Source organism: Symphalangus syndactylus, chromosome 7 (assembly GCF_028878055.3).
Source record: "Symphalangus syndactylus isolate Jambi chromosome 7, NHGRI_mSymSyn1-v2.1_pri, whole genome shotgun sequence".
Lineage (NCBI taxonomy): Eukaryota > Metazoa > Chordata > Mammalia > Primates > Hylobatidae > Symphalangus > Symphalangus syndactylus.
The window spans coordinates 89,877,948-89,896,271 of record NC_072429.2 but is presented as its reverse complement, the minus strand read 5'-3'; the positions used below and the strand labels follow the sequence as shown (position 1 = coordinate 89,896,271).

General features: G+C 36.0%; 1 protein-coding gene across 2 annotated transcripts in view; it reads right to left on the bottom strand.

The window, feature by feature from the left end:
* SLC26A7 (solute carrier family 26 member 7) overlaps positions 1 to 18,324 on the bottom strand; it is a 142,809-nt gene that overhangs the window by 49,298 nt on the left and 75,187 nt on the right. For both annotated transcript variants that reach the window (XM_063643423.1, XM_055286732.2), the window contains exons 5-8: positions 9,664 to 9,816; positions 5,884 to 5,966; positions 3,589 to 3,736; positions 1,057 to 1,170 (exon numbers count right to left, since the gene is read on the bottom strand). In XM_063643423.1, coding sequence (XP_063499493.1) covers positions 1,057 to 1,170; positions 3,589 to 3,736; positions 5,884 to 5,966; positions 9,664 to 9,816 — 498 coding nt within the window. The remainder of the gene's footprint in view (positions 1 to 1,056; positions 1,171 to 3,588; positions 3,737 to 5,883; positions 5,967 to 9,663; positions 9,817 to 18,324) is intronic.

Genomic DNA, 18,324 nt, shown 5'->3' with positions numbered 1-18,324 from the left:
CAAGAACCACATACTTTTCAAACTTAATTATTCTACAACCTAAAATAGTATTTAATAAGGAAGAGTCCCAATGAATGTTTTAAAAGTTCTCATTTGATTCCTATCTTAAACATAAATTGTTTTAATAATGGTTACCTGTTCATGTTAATTTTTTATGCTAAGATACACATGATTTTTCTTGTGTATCCAAGTTTTGAAGTAGATCTATCTGGGTTCCAATCCCAGCTCTGCCCTTTACTACCTCTATGACCTGGGTAAGTTACTTTAACCTTCTTTTCCTCAACTTTCTCATGTAGAAACTGAGGATAATAATTACACCTCCTTCTTAAGGTTGCCTAGACCATCAAAGGTTTAATTTTTCATAGGATTAAACAAGTTCATTTATAACAAAAGTATGACAGCCAATGCCTGGCACACAACTCAATATCTCAACCACCATCATCATCAATAGCAACATCTTCATCACTGTGATTGTCATCATCAACATCATGATCATCATCATCATCTTACCAGTACCCAGCAGAATGCCTGGTATATCACAGACCCTCAATACATGTCAAATTGATTTGAGTTCCTAAAAATTATAATAATTGTTTAACCTAAAATACGTGCAGATATCTTATTATACATTTATATACTTGTACATATCTATAGATAGAAATTTCAGTGTCAAAGATTGATTTCTTTTTCATATAATCGATTTTATTTATTTAAAGACAGTTAACAAAAATGGGAAAACGTCATGTTGACCATTTAGATTAGAAAGAAAGAAGGAGAGAGGCACCACTAGAGGGAGCTTTGGCCTCAAAGGTTGCTAACCATAAAGCTTCAATTTGTACAGAATTTTTTAGTTTCCTTGTTGAATCCTTAGCTTTCGGAAGTGTCATTTATAGGAAAGAGATGAGAGAGAGAAAGACTTTCTTAAAACAACTTAGAAAAAAAATTAAATAAGTGAAAATAGTTTCAGGGCTTTAAAGAGAAGCTAGCTCTTCCCACTCTCCTAGAAGGGGAGTGAAGGCCCAGCAGTGCTTTGTCCCTGAGAAACAATTCAGTTACCTGTGTTTTCGCTCCTGTGCTGTACAGGCCGGCCGTCCTTCCCATGGCAGCAGCACTTGGTATGCAGAAGAAAAATGAAGAAACTATATTGCTGAGGCCATGGGCCAAAAATTCCTGCAAGATTCATAATGAGAGAATATATAATATCTTAATCACAATCGACTTTTAGAGACTGCAGGTACAATTTGTCACATAATGAGGCTTGTTTGTATTCAGATTTTGTTCTCCCCACCAGTTGGGATTTAACAATTACAATACAAATAGCTAACATTTATTGGGTGCTTACAATGAGCAAGAAATTGTTCTCAAGCACTTTACTCATTTAATCCTCAGAACAACCTTATAGGGAAATACTATATTTTTTTAATGCTCTCTGTCATCAATTTCTCCACCATCTTTAAGTCACCTCAGTCAGGTTTTTCTTCTCATCACTACACAAATGACCTTCACAATGCTAAACCAATGATTCATTCTTGGCTTCCCTTGCCTAAAAGAGGCATTTGGCATAGTTGCTCATTTCTTCCTCCCTAAAGTCTCCTTCACTTGGCTTCTAGGATGTCCCTGATTTCCTCCTACCTCCCTGGCCATCACATTTTAATGCCTTTTGTGGTTCCTTCCCATCTAACGAATTGCAAATATTGGAGGACTGCTTCTCTTCTCTATCTACATATAAGCTACTCAAATACACATTGACAACTCTAAAATTTTTATCTGCGACTTGGACCATTCTTCTGAATGTCAGACTGTATACCCAATCTGCTACTAAGCATCTCCCTTTGGATGGCTAACGGATATCTCCAACTTCCTAAATTGGGCTACGGCTGTCTACCACCCAACCTGGTTCTCCCATGTTCTTCCCTATTCGAAGTTCCAATTGCTTAGATTGAAAGCTTTAGGGTTATTCTTGATTTTTCTGCTCCTTCTTTTCCCAAATGGCACCCATATTCAATCCAGAATCCATATACTTCCATCTCATCCATCACTACATCATGGTCCAAGTCATCAAATCTCACTTGGATTATTGCTAATTCCCCTTAACAGTATTTTTGCATCTGCTGTTGCTAGTAAGCACAACAAATATCCCTGCCCTTATAGAGCTGTGGTGGTGGAAAGCGAATGCTGGCAAGAAACAAGATAAATACAGAAAGCAAAACAGAGGAAAGCATGGGCAAATCTTGAGTTTAAGATTTTAGATTACCAAAGAAGGCCTCCCTGAGAAAGGAGCATTTGAATAAAGAAGCTGGCTGAGCACGGTGGCTCATGCCTGCAATCCCAGCACTTTGGGAGGCCGAGGCAGGGGATCTCTTGAAGCCAGGAGTTTGAGACCAGCCTGAGCAACACAGCAAGACCCCTACTTTTAAAAAATGAAAAAAAAAAAAGTAGCCAGGCATGGTGGTGCATGCCTGAAGTCTCAGCTACTGGGGAGGCTAGGGCAGGAAGATGGCTTGAGCCCAGGAGGTTGAGGCCTCAGTGAGCCATGATCATGCTACTCACTCCAGCCTGGTCAACAGAGTGAGCCTTGTCTCTAGAAAACAAAAATTAAAATAAATAAATAAATAAATAAATAAATAAATAAATAAATAAATAAATGGAGGAGCTAAGCAGGTATTGGAGGGAACAGAATTCCCAGAAAAGGGAACAGCAAGTGCAAATATCCGTAGCCAGAGGCATGACTAATGGGTTCAAGAAGAAGCAAGGTGGTGGTGTTAGCACAGAGTGTAAAAGGGTATGAGACCAAAGAGGAAAAGGGTATTAGCAGGTTATGTAGAGCCTTGTAAGCCATGAGAGAGGCTCTTACTCTGAGTGTGACCAGAAGCAACTGGGAAGTTTCGAGTAAAAGAAAGACATGGTCTGCATTGCTCACCATTGTATCCCTTGTACCTAGACCAGTGCCTGCTATGTATTAGAGTTCAACATATATCTGTGGGATGAATAAATCTACTTTTGTGAAGATGACAAAATTGGTGCACAGAGAAGATTAAGGTCACATAGTGTGAGAATGAGATTTGCACACAGGTAGTTCAACATTCATAAACCACCACACTGCAACTTCTCTGCAGAACAGCACAGCTCTGTAGGACCATGACAGGACTTGAAGCAGGACATATGCAAAAGTATTTTCAGAAATATGATCAGTGTAATCTACATCCCTTGGTATTCTAAGAATAGACCCTCACATTCTTTAGTTTTTTTTACTAAGAGTAATACTAGTGTTATTTGTACTTAGAAATCCATAATTATTAAACATTAGCATGCAGTAATAAATCTGTTTGGATTCTCTCCTAAAAACAAATCAAAAAGAACATCATGATGCCTTTTATTTTAACCAAAATAAAAGGTATTATGAACCATCAATGTCAGGTTTTTAGCTTCCTATGAATGATTTCAATATTTTTCTTTTGTTTTGTTCAACCCACTCTTGCTATACAGTTAGGAAAGTTTTATTTTTCATAAGTTCAACATTTTTAGGATCTGGGAGTGCACAGTGCAATGATACAACTGGAGTGGAGAGGGACTGGGGGCACACTCCACCTGGTTGTCCTCAATTGAATATTTGAATTTTTTGGCAGATCCTTGAGCAAGAGCCAGTGAGGCCACATAGCCTACAAGTGCCACTCCGAAAGCTTCAGTGATTACCGCAGAGAGGATGTTCATCGGGGGAGCTCTAGGTGAGGGAATTCTGTGGAAAGAAGGACCATATTGAAGTCATCAAACTTCATGTAATTACTGTAACAACTTGCAATGAATTTAACTGTGGCAATGACTCTGAAGTTTACATAGACTAAGTGAAATACCCATGAGAAAACCAAGCAGCCTTGCCCTTAGAAGCCCTTCATTTTCAACATTATTTAGCAGAAAAGCAAAATTACAAGGAACACCACAGGGACAGCTCCATGCATTTAACTGGCATTTACGCCCAGGGAATTCAGATTATACCACAGAAAGTCTGACTCAAGAGAAATTTCCTGTATCATAACAAAAGCAAATCTGGAGCATTCTTTCATTCGAACCTTTCCAAATATTTATTAGGCTGGTGTTGAAGACTGTATTTCCTCCTTTGAATACTATAGTGCTGTATGCAAACACTGGTTTACTCTGAGCTACAATTCTTGAGTTAATCCCTAAATTTGCCATTGAGTTCATTATCTTAATTATGTTTTTAACTCAATCCTTTCACAGTACACTTAACTGTGCCTTACATCCATTAAGAAAAATATGTATAACGGCTCCATCTAACTAACCCTCTGCTTCAAAATACAGGACCATAGTTGTTTTTCCATCTCAAAGAACTGTTCAAAATATTTCTCTCAAATAATACCCAGCCTTTGTCTAATTGTCTTTTGAAAACCACTTGAGCCAAAGTATCATTATTTATTTATCCCTGATTATTATTTGGGAGACTTACACAAAAAATTAAAAAATAAATAAATAAATCCCTCAGGCAGTAGAAGAAAATGGGAAGAGAATTCATGTTGATTTTTAAAACCCAGTATGTAAGTAGAATGCTTCGCCCTTTCATAATAGCTATTTTATTTAATTCTCCCAACAACCTCCAAACTAAGCATCATTATACCCACTGTATAGAGGAGAAAACATTTTGAGAAAGGTTAGGTAATTTGTCTAACATCACAAGGTGAATGGCAGAGCTGGAATGCAATCTCAGCTCCACTTCTGTTCAAAGCCATGTTCTTGTTATAATTCCTTTAGTGGATGGGTCTGGAAAGGTCACTCAAAATAAAGGAGAATTAGAGGTGATAGAGGAGAGGCATGACTTTTTTTTTTTTAACCCACCTACTTAAGTTTACCATTAAGACAAATTGATTTGTATCATTACAGGTTATTATGCTATACAAAACCATTTCAAAGTAAAAGAACTTTGTTTCATGAAGGCTGAGTGAGCCTAATTACTAATAACAACAAATTGGCATAAAAGGAATAATAAGCTGACTTTCAAAGGTAGAAAAGCAGGAATCTTTGAGAAAATTCAATTTGATTCATATAATCAGCATTAGCCTATATCTATATGTGCTAGAGATAGGATTTTTAACATTCCCTTTTTAATTCCTGAGAATTCTTCTACTGTTTCTCCATTTTCATGTAATTAGAAACAAAAATTTGGGATTGGAAGATAAAAATTTATAGGATTCAACAATTGTAACTTTGCCCCAAATTTATAATTATCAGTGTACATGTAATGCAGCCCATTCAAAGTGAATAACCCCTAAGACATTGTCCTCTTTCCCTCATATATTTTTATTTTCTTTCAGCCCATATGTGGTACGACCTTTTGCTCATTTTAGGATGAACATCTCTTTTGTTAAACTCCTTCTTGGTGGCTAGAGGAAGGCTACAGGCCAGTTAGGGAACCATGCCTTCTTCTCCACTTCCACTCTCTCATTATTATATACTACCCAGGCCTAGGGCTTGCTATTTCAGATTATGCTTGTCTACTTTTACTATGATTTAAGTGAAATGAAAATAGTTATAGAATATGTGTGGTGGGGAAGACATAGGGCTGACTAAATCCCAGACCGTAACTCTCATTTGCAAAGTCAATGCCCTCTATTTTGTTAATAATATATTTGCAAATATTTCCCAAACCTTTTACCTGAAGCAATGCTGTATAAAGCAATTACAACATCCTTAGTAAAAGGTGAAGTCTAGGAAGTTACTCTTTCTCTACACATGAAGTGTGTACTTCTATCATTTTGCAATAGAAATTAATTAGAATTAAGAAATGAAATATCCATACCCACTCACTCCCTGTCCCTTTCTCCATCAAAAATAAACAAACAAATAATATTTTGTTAAAAAGGACTACATTACCCTTGTGGAATATGACCAACTACTTCTAATCCATATGTGTTTTCCATATTGGTGCAATAACAAGCAAATGATGCAGCAATAATCTGTGTGGTTCCATTTGAAAAAAGAAAAAAATATACATTACCGACCTCTCAAACACCTTAAAACAATTTTTAAAAGTAAACATTGTTCTCATGTCCCATAAACATCAAGAATAATATAGCAGTTGCACAGATTTTCAAAAATAAATAAAATATTAAAAGTCAAAAAGTCACTCAGTTTTGAGAGCACTGACAGTCTCCAGATTAGATGACATCCCAATCATATGGCTTTTCTAATATCCTACCGTTGTCAACCCAATTATGTCCAATTTTGAAGGGGAAAAACTACAGGATACAGGAGTGTGTGTGTGCATGAAGACAGCACAATCCAACCTAAATACTTGCCTCCCATGATACGAAGGGATGCTTCATAAGACAGCACATTTTCTCTCCATGACAGCAGCCTTTCACAAGTTTAAGATATTGCATCAACATTCCTAATCCATGTTAGTAATCAATGATGATTTACAGTCTCCTTGAATATTTTTAAATTTTCAGCTTTTACTATTTCTTGTAGTGAAACATGCTGCTTCACAGCCTGCTGGGCTCAATGCTTTTAAAATGACCCCTATGGAGTTTCAGATACCCCATCCTTCTGTTACTGACATATGTTAAACAAGGTTACATGTTCCCTGCCTATACCCATAATCATCTTTAACATGCATATAAGAGCCCAGTTCACCAGCCACTGCATTCTACTGTTTTCCATCGATTTTCATTTTTCTGATAATTTTAATAGATATTAAAAATTTCACATGATTATGGGATCAGTTTGGAGTAATTCGTCTTGTAAAAGAGACACATCAGTTATCCACTTAAAGTACAAATTTACAATATACATGGCCAGAACAAAAGTATAACAAATTCACACTAGCAAAATAAGGAATATCTAATAATCAATGCCCAATAATATAATTTTGTAGGTTTTTTCCCCTATTCCTGTTGTTCTGTTCTCTGTGATGATATTTAGCTGAATTTGCAGAGGTTTTTTAAAACATCAAATAGGCTTAAAAAGCAAAACACCTGAAGACTTGAAGAAAAAGATAAAAAGGAACAAAACCATAAAGGTGATATTGTTAACATTTATAAATATTGTAATACGATAGTAGCATTTTCTAAAGAAGCTAGTAGTAGCTAAAGATTCAGGCTATTAAGTTAGAATCAGACATACTAACATACTTAAAAATTCCTACACCAATTAATAAATTATAATTGTTCATAATCATCATGAAACATCTATACTAGGTCAGAAAATATTGAGAGCTATAAAGAAAATATGCCATAGTTACTAGATACTGGATTCTTATTGAAAATGGAAGTATACAGGGTATTTGATACACAGTTAATATTAAAATAAGTGCTCTAACTCACTGAATTAGCCTTTCAGTGTTGTACCTCCTCGCTGTATTTCTTTACCAAAATTAAACTTTCCTTATCAGTTGAGTAATTGGTCCTTCTTCAATATTAATTCAATATGCGTGTTTAAGGCCAGTACTGCCCTTAGACCTGGGCAAGAGGGGATTGCACCCCAGGTGTGACTAGTGCTTTAAAGCAGCAGTCCCCAACCTTTTTGGCACCAGGGATCCGGTTTTGTGGAAGACAATTTTTTCACGAACAGGGTTGGGGGAGGAGGGGTGAGATGGTTTGGGGATGATGAAGCTGTTCCACCTCAGACTATCAGGCACTAGATTATCATAAGGAGCACGCAACCTAGATTTCTCACATGCGCAGTTCACAACAGTGTTCGTGTTCCTATGAGAATCTAATGCTGCCACTGATCTGACAGGAGGCAGAGCTCAGGCAATAATGCTCACCTTCTGCTGTGTGGCCAGTTTCCTAACAGACCATGAACTGGTACCAGTCCATGGCCCAGAGGTTGAGGACTCCTGCTTCAGAGAGTTCTAATCTGGCTTCTTCCAACTGTAGACTTCCCCACGAGAAGGGAGCTCTGTGGGAGTAGGGGTTTTGTGCCCAACTCAAACCTGTACCCTTCTTTCTGAACCACACTCTGGATACTTAAGAATCTATCATTTCCTGCCCAAATGTCCTTCTGCCTGCTTGCAGGGCATCTTCTGGAAGTCCATCCTCCCAGGGTGGCTCAAGAAAGTTGGCAAAGAGACAGTCATAGCGGTGATGGAGTGGAGATGTGTTTGGAGCCTGGACGTGAGAACAGAGGTGTCCACACATATACATATGAATCCCCTGGCAGGTAGGATAGAGCTGGAAAGTGAAGAGAGGGAGCAGAGCAAGAGGCTAGGTCTCCCCACGCTGCCCCATACTGGCAGAACATAAACGACTAGGAAAATTCTCTGTTCTAACCCGGCTTTCAAAGTCAACACTAAGGGATATTTGTCAACATAAGAAAACAGAATCTGTTATATTTAACATTTTGATCTATAACTTATAAGTATTGGGGCTTGCATTGGTACTTTTGCCTTGGGTCTTAGAAATGTTAGGGATAACACGTATAAAGAATACTTTTAATCTTATTGTAAGAATAATCGTAACTGGTTTTGCAGAGCATAAGAAACTGGTTTACTACCAGCTCAACAGCCTTCATCCCTAAGGCTATTTTCAATTTTTGGTTTTATGAAACATGCAATATAGCTTCCCAAGATATAATAAGCATTTCTTAATATCTACAGGACTTCGAGATAAGATGGTATGTTTCACGGTTGTTGCTGTGAAATCTAATAATCATAGTACTCTGTATTTTTATGGCTTATTTGAAATATACACACATATATATTATATAAATCACATATGTTATATAGATCTCAAATTATCAAGAGTATAGGATCATACATGGCCTAGTTATGGAGAGAAGCCTTTCGTATTAGTTGCATAGAAATGAGTCATAGCCTTCATAGTCAATTTCCAATGTGCTAGCCTTATAATTGTACATAAACCTACATAATTTCAACAATTAGAAGGAATATTTTAATAGATGGAGTTATTTAGACAACATTTGTCATATACATGTATAACTCAAAGATCATTGAAAGACTAAAGCCAATTGATAGTAAATTAGTAGACTGTGGTTATATGTTAAGATTTTATTTTCAACTTAATGCTTTGTATAGTTAAGAGTTCCCATTAGAGGTTCTTGAAATTTCAAAACATATTTTCTAATGCCACAAGCCTTAGGAGCAAAATGTAATGTATTGCTTTTCCAGGTACAACAAAAAAATATTTTAGAGAATCAACTTTGGTCAATGAAAATCATGAGCATCCTTTCAATGAAGCAAAATTAGGTAAGTAACAAAACCTTTCAATCATGAATGAACATTTATCAATTGATAAAATTTCTATATATATCTTATAGGTGCCATATGAATAGGAAATGATACCATATTTTATTAATTTACAGAAGATCATGCCAGAGACATTTTGAGTCTCACCCTTATAAGTACCTCCTTATTTAAGATCTTAAGCTATGTGTTCTCTTATTTATATAAACAATTATAAGCATATGAGAACTGTTGTATAAATTGAAAACATGTGTGCCTTCTTTTTTAAATTATTGACTCAAAATGTTTCCTGTTCTTACATTAATGTATAGCCACGCAAATTAGCCCTGCTTTAATGAGAGACAGGAGTAGCTGAGGTTACTACAGACAATATAGTAGGCATCTGCAGATCTCCCCAAGAACTGGAAAGCTTTGCATGGCAAAAAGCTAAATGTTGATTTTATACTTACCAAAACCAAATCGACAGGAAGAACAACTTTAATTTTCCTTTTAAACTGTTCATTCAGCTCTTTAACAAGAACAAGGACCACAATGCTCAGCAAGGATAAAAGCAATGCTTCCAGTCGCACAGACTTGATGTTTTCAAAAACATGTGCATAAATCTACAGTAATGAGAAAAAATACAAACAAAATTCAGGGTCACCTATAATATACCAATATGAAAATATGGCCCCAATAAACTCAATGATGTTTTATAAAACTATCTTAATGGCTAGGGAGAGGAAAGATATAGGTAGGAAGGTAGTCAGTGCTAATGCTATGTATTTATTTGCATCTACAAAATTTCTGTACCCTTGATTCTTTCATCAAACTCAGGGTTTGAACCTTCCTACATAAGAACACTGCTAAAGAGAATGACTCTTCTGGCTTCATCCCTGACACTCTGAGGGGCAGAGATGCTTAACTCATTATTTATATGCAGATTCATCATCAACAGCAGTCAGGGGACCATGGGTTCCCCAACTTCAGGGCCCTCCTCAAACCCCAGAAGCAAACAAGCACACAGATCACACACAAAAGAGTTAAGAGCTGACATTTAACTGACATCAGATATTTGGCTTCATGTAAAATATTAACGTGTTCTCAGTCATTCAGCATTAACTTACTTGTTTATTGTCACTTACTTTATACCAAGCACCATGCCCATTGCGAGGTCTACATAGTAAAAAATTTAGACGTTGCTTCAGTATTCACAGAGCTCATGGTCTAGTGTAGGAATTGCTAAGTAAAACAATAAATTAATGCATACAGTGCTATGGACATGGAAAGGGCACCTGAAGTATATGACTTAGAGTTTTGAGTGGTGGTGGGATGGGTCCTTCTCAAAGAAGATAAATGGGAATTGGCCAGGTTATAGATGATAGAGGGGGTAAGAGGAAGAAACCTGATGGAAAATATTCTGCCTAAAGGGCATATTTGTAAAACTTAGAGCGTAAAATGGGAGGGGAGGGGTGCATGACTTCCTGAAAAGTATGGTCAAGAAATCAATACAACCATTTGTCTTTAAAAGTGTGCAGCCCTGCTTGAAGTTATATCTACATCAAAGAATTTGCCTGAAACTAGGAAGAAAGTATAATACATTAATATCAGACACTCAATCTTGGTAATTTGGGATAATCTGATGTGGCAGAAAAGGTAGGATCAATGTAAGAGTAAAGTCAACCAAAAGAACAACATTAAAGCCCTTTTTAAAATCAAAGGCTATGTTTCAATCAAGTGCCAATAACACTTTGTTCAACAACTTAGAATGTTGTTGATAGATACGTAAGCATCTAAATCTACTAGCACAAAAAGATAGGGTGAGATTTTAAAGAACCCTAAATTAGGTGCTGAAAAATAATAACCAGCCAAATGCAATCCATCCTCTACATGAATGTTTGATATAAGGAAACTCACCTGGAATTTTGTTGTCTGGAAATTTAACACAGTGGTTCTCAAATTCATACAGAATATTAAATGCACAGAATATATTAGAAAATGTTGAAAGAAAATATTTATGGGTTTATACTAACAAACATAAAAGTATATTTATAATAAGTCAAAACATGATACTAAAAATATACAAGAAAAAGCGGGCTGCGGTGGCTCACCAGCCAGAACTGTGGGAAGCTGGGGCAGAAGGATCGCTTGAAGCCAGCAGTTTGAAACCAGCCTGGGCAATATAGCAAGACTCTTTCCCTATGAAAAATTTTAAAAATTAGCTGGGTATGGTGGCATGCACCTGTAGTCCTAGCTACCCAAGAGACTGCGGGCGGGGGGGAATCCCTTAAGCCCAGGAGTTCTAGGTTACAGTGAGCTATGATTGCACCACTGCACTCCAGCCTGGGCAGCGGAAGGAGATCCTGTCTCTAGCTTAAATATGTGTGTGCATGTGTGTGTGTGTGTGTGTGTGTGTGTGTATTAAATATATATATAAAACATATATTACTTAAATATGTATTAAATATATATAAAATATATATTAATTAAATATATATTAAATATATATAGAAAGAGATAGGGTCTCTAACTTAAAAACATATAATATATATATATATGTGTGTGTGTATATATAGATATATGAAAAATTTTAAAACAGTAAAAACCCAGAAACATAACAGTTGCATTATCCAATATTAAAGATTATCCAACATATCATATTTGAACAAAAACTAAGCAGAATAAAATAAATTCTAGATTAAATGAGGTTAAATATAAAACCTGAAGTCATAGAAAATAAATATTTTAAAATTAGCAGAGGACATAAACAGATAACAAAAGAAAACAAATGGTCAATAAACGTGTGAACAAAGAGCTCAACCACACTAGTAATCAAAGAAATGTAAATTCAAACTATAAGAAAGCATTCTTTCTTTTATCAAATTATTAATGATGCTTAAATAATAATTTAAATAGTGTAATCTGGGGGAAGAAATGGGAACTCTTTCACATGCCCTTGTGAGTATAAATTGTTGCAATCCTTTGGTGATCTGATAAAATGTATGGAAAACCTTTGAAGGCAATAGATATGTTAATTAGCTTGAGTTTGGAAATCATTTCACAATGTATATATATATCAAAACATCACATTGTACATTTTGAATATACACAATTTTATGTGGCAATTATATCTCAGTAAAGCTGAAAAAATAAAATAAACACTTTTGAACTGCTCTATTGTTTGCCTTAGCAATTCTACTTCAAAACATTAAGCTAGAACATAAGCTCGTGTGAAAAGACCTTGTTACAAAGATATTCACTGAAACATTGTTTAAAACAGCATTGAAAATGGAATCCATTTAAAGAGTAAAATAAAAGAGAACTGGTTGAATTCTCTAGGTTACATGTATACATACAATAGTCTACATCCATTAAATTCATTATTTTAGACAAAATGTATATTTATTGACATGGAAAGACCTTCCTGTTATAATGCTAAGTCTGAAAAGAAAAGTTGCAAATAAATGTGTATGGTTTGACATTGTTATGGGCTCAGTTGTGTGGCCCCCCTCCGAGTTCATATGTTGAAGTCGTAACCCCCAGTGCCTCAGAATGTCACTATACTGGAGATAGGGCCTTTAAAGAGGTGATTAAGATAAAATGAGGTCATATGGGTGGGCCCTAATCCAAAATGACTGAAAAGAGGTTAGAACACAGACATGCACCTTGTACAGAAGAAATACCATGTCAGCACACAAGGAGAAGGCCACCATCTGCAAGCCAAGGAGAGAGGCCTTAAAAAGAGATCAAGGCCGGGCGCGGTGGCTCACGCTTGTAATCCCAGCACTTTGGGAGGCCGAGGCGGGCGGATCACGAGGTCAGGAGATCGAGACCACGATGAAACCCCGTCTCTACTAAAAATACAAAAAATTAGCCGGGCGTGATGGCGGACGCCTGTAGTCCCAGCTACTCGGAGAGGCTGAGGCAGGAGAATGGCGAGAACCCGGAAGGCGGAGCTTGCAGTGAGCCGAGATTGCGCCACTGCACTCCAGCCTGGGTGACAGAGCGAAGACTACGTCTCAAAAAAAAAAAAAAAAAGATCAAAACTGCCATCACCTTGATCTAGACTTCTTGATCACAGTCTCCAGGACTGTAAGAAATGAAGTTCTGTTGTTTAAACCACCCAGTCTGTGATATTTGTTTTGAAAGCCCTAGAAAGCTAATATAGATATTACTTTTGATGAAATAAAATTTCATGCTTCTAAATATGTATGAATGTATCTGGAAAGTTAACAGCTCTGCATAAGAGCTTATTTGTATCTTCCATGTTTTCTCTTATGAAAATATATCACTTTGATAACTTTAGGGTTTTGAATTGTCCTTATATGTTTATTTCCAAAATGTCTCTTAACTTCTCCTTCTCTTGAACATGCTGAATCCAGTTTTTATAACTTCATTTCTATTTGTCCACAGCAGATTGCTCAAGTCTAGTTTCAGGTGATAAAGATTAGTTTTATTCTGGCACACAGGCTATTCTTATAGTAGCCTAACTTCTTGTGTTCTTTGTCTTTTCTATTTAGCATCTTAAATATAATTTGACCACAACTCAAAATATTGAGTCAAAACATTATATAGACAATGGATCAAAAGAATTTATATGGACTATATTTCTTAGAATGTCATAAAATTCTGCTTAGTAGGTTTCCTCATCAAAGGACTCAGCCCATCTGGCCCAGGGATCAAATGCACCTGGTATAAAAGCAGTGCATCAGGTTAAGCCTGAATTCTGCATATTGAATTTTATCATTAACATGTTAAATCTTTTGAGCGAAGAAAATGTACTCAATTAAGTGGAGCCTCACTGAGTGAAAATAATTCGGATAATAGAATTAGGATAAAGCAAATGTACTCAATTAAGTGGAGCCTCACTGGGTGAAAAGAATTAGCATAATGTAGGCTATCCAGACCCCCTTTTATCCATACAGTTAAAATGACAATAACAAAAAACCCACTAGTTATGTAATCAGATACATTAATAAACATATTAGGGGTCAGGTAGCTTTACTTACTATCTTTTTCACATAATTCTATTTTATTCCATGCTACTTGAAAAGTAGGTACTACAATGTCATCATTATGTTAGATGCAGATGACATTTTTCCTCTCTGTCTCTATGTTGTGGATGATAACTGTTCACAGGGTTTCTACAGAAGGAACAGGGTTCATTTCTTAAAGTTGCCCACTATTCAATCAATCCCAGGATAAAAATCCAAAATGATACTCAGGGAGAAATAGTCTATAGGGAATGGGGATAGAGATGATGTAAAAAAACAAATTGTCCAAATGCTTTCTGATGATTTTTCATGATCTGAGGATAAAATTGAGAATATTATTTAGATGATTTTTCAGGAAGAAGACAAACATCCAAATATTTTAAAGCATTTAGAGAATATCTTTTCTGCTGTTTTATATGGTATTAAAAGTATGCCATGACAATGTCTGTATAAGAAAGAGTGGAAATATGCAAAACTTCCAAGCCATACCAAATTTGCTGTAGTGTGCATTTTGAGAACATGTGTTTGCAGTAATAAAAATGACCACCCCAGAATGAATGGAATGAGAAAACTCCCAGGGTTTTTATTGTCTGTCTGGATTAAACTACAGCTCATCGAGCAAAGCACATCTCACAAGATGCTCCAGAAGAACACGGGGGTGGATAGCTCATTACAACCAGCATGAAGAACACAATAGGAAAGGAGGCTGGTGAGGAGTGTCATTCTAATGACTGTCATGTGGACCCACAGACAGAATCACAAGCTAAAACAGGCTCATGATAGATGGGTGGCATATGGAAAAAGAGATAGGAATGGGGCTAAGGATAGACATGCACACACTCACACACACATATTTACATATGCTCATTTAATAGAGTTCCAGGCATCCTAAGCACACATTAAATTTCTAATTTCTGGTATAAATCCAGTCATCTGAATACACTATCATGTGTTAAGCTCCAGTAGATAAAAATTCCTACTGAGGATCAGCATTTTCTCCCCAGATCTCAGAGAAGCAAAGATAATATTTATATCTGTATGGATAAATAAGTAAGCTATCTAACCAGAACTGCCTAGTCAGTTTAATAAAACTGTAATATTAGTTCATTACATATTGAGAGTTCAGCTAATTTTGAGACTGTAATATTGGTTGTTTAAATTTACCATTTATTATAATGATATAAAATGAAAAATATCAATATGCATAAACAATCCATCTTGAGGTAAATCACCTATCCACAGCACATGTATTGCTTCTCATTATTTTCTTTAGAGGTGAGGCTTTTTTCTAAAGCACTTCATAGACATTTACACACACACATACACACACATATACAATATATTTATATAAAGTGTTTTTGTCTAATTTGCCTTTCTTTATAAGCTTTTATTTTCACTGATGGATTCTCAACTTCTAGAATGGTGTCTGGGAAAAATGTAGATACTCAAATTTTGTTGAATGAATGAGTACTTGGGTCTAGCATAGTACTAGTAACAATAAGTCTGTAAGTAGGCATAGATTTTACCTTGAATAAGTAGAATAACAAGAAGAGAAAGGATCCAGACTCTTCTCACTACCAATACTTGGGCTATATTATATTAGGGGGATTTGCAGTTATCAAGTATTCGTTTATTCAACTTGTTTATTGAGGTTATATTACGTGCAAGGTATTGAGCCAAATATTAAACTACCATTGCAATAATTTTAAGTAATCCATCTTTGATATAGTCAAATTTTAATTTTAGAAAAATGAAGCAACATCAAGGCTGAAAAAGTTTATATTTAGCATTTAGTTAAGAAAAGATAAACAAAGGTCTCCCTGGGACCATAGCTATTGAATTCTCATTGCACAACTGTCATGAATTTCTAAACAAGGCACTGTAAAGAAATACCTATGCAGGAAGAAAAATACAAAGTTTATCCACTCTGTTAAATTTCATAATACAAATAGATCTTATATGTTTAGAAAATATTAACAAGTATTAAAAATTAAATAAACTTTCTGCTCAATACTTTATTAACCAGAAAATTCTATTAATCAAAACATTACTTTCCTCTGCATTCTGGTTGGTTTAGGTTTTGCTGTAATAAAATATACATGAGAAAAAATGTTTTAAACATTTTTAGAGCATAATGATATTATTGATAATAATTCTTCACTAGTAATGATGAATACATTTTTGAATTATCCATAAAAGGACCACAAAGATTATTTGAATAAATATTTCTATGCTAAAAACAACACATAACCCTTTAGTAGCATTATCATTCCGGCACTATCTTAGCACTAAAGATCTGTGATAAATAAGTTAGTGTTTGACTAGAGAAACAACAGAGCATTAGTAAAATTAGCACACTGTAATAAATCTATCAGCACACTATTTTAATAGTAGGTATAAACTACTAATCTGCAATCTACAATTCTTAATTCCCAATATATTATTTTGAGTCAGTCATCAACCACAAAACCAGAACTATCTCCAGAAACAATGGTAACATCCATATATGCCAGCTACCACATGTGCAAACTTTGGTTTGAAAGTGCATTTGGCATAATCAGTATAAAGATAGGTGTCTAAAAATATGGACTGTTTTCTATGTCTCAAAGAGTATATATTAAAATAAGACAACAGTAGCACCACTGAATAAACTATTTTACTCATTGTATCTACTGTAAAGTCCTATGTTGAATAAAATTTATTAATAATCTATCCATTTAGATGGTACTTCTATCAGAAGTCTCATCTCACAACACAGAGCACTCAGTGGTAGTCACGGCCCTGAAATAGCTTTGAAACTATGTTAATTATATTTACTGATAGCATCACATGGATAACTTCAGTCACATTCTAATTTTAAAACAAACAAACAAACAAAAAACAAGCAAAAACATAAAACCTCCTCACCATACATGGTTGGGTTACTGTAGTGAGTGAATTGTAGTCCCCTACCGCTCCCCCCCACCAAAAAAAGTCTACATTCTAAACTCCAGTGCCTGTGACTGTGACCTTATATGGAAAAATAAGGTCTTTGCAGATGTAATTAAGTAAAGGATCGATCACAAAATGAGATCACCTAAATCCCATGATCAGTATTCTTGTAAGAGACAGGAGAGAAGAACAAACAGCGGGGAAGGCCATGTGAAGACAGAGGCAGAAGTTGGCATGACGCAGCCACAAGCCAAAGAATGCCAGGAGCCAGCAGAACCTGAAAAGGCAAGGATGGTTTCTCCCCTAGAACCTGCAGCGGGAGCATGGACCAGAAGAGACTTTGATTTTGAACTGTCTTCCAGAAATGGGGGAATAAATTTGTTTTGTTAAACCACCAGATTTGTGGTAACAAGTTACAGGAGCCACAAGATGCCAGCACCAAATCTAATGCTGCTCACTTCTGAGACAACTCAGAGAAAGTATTATGGGATGACTTGTGCTCCCTCAATATTCATATGTTCAAATCCTAACCCCCAGAACTTCAGAATGTGACTGTATTTGGAGACAGGGTCTCTAAAGAAGTAATTAAGTTAAAAGGAAGCCATTAGGGTGGGCCCTAATCCAATATGATTAGCGTCCTCCTAAGAATCAGGACACAGAGATACAGGGGCTGTGCATGCACAGAGGTTCCACCAAGTGAGGAAGCAGCAAGAGGGAGGCCGATTGCAAGCCAAGCGGGGAGTCCTGTCAGCACATGGATTGTGAATCTCCAGCCTCCAGAACTGGGAGAAATTAAATTTATGTTGTTTAAGCCACCTCGTCTGTGATAGTTTATTGTGGCAGCCGTAGGAAGCTAATAGAGAGGGCAGAGGGGATGCCAAGCTTTTGTTCTCAGAATCACAGATAGACCCTAGTAAATTCCCCTCTTGTCATGTTAGCTGAGATAGAAGTATTCTAAAACACAAAAAGAAACCGAACAAAGTTTTCAATAATAACTACCAAGTGATCAGTACAATTAAGAGAGACGGCCAACTGAATGAGCATCTACCAAAGATCAATCAGGCATAGTTAATATCTGCAGTGAGGATTACAACTAAAGTGCCTATCAAAGGAAATGTTCAGAAGACACTTGTCAGCACCAGAAAAAAACCTTAGGAATCAACCAGTTCCACACACTTATTCTGTAGAAATAGAAACCAAGGTTCC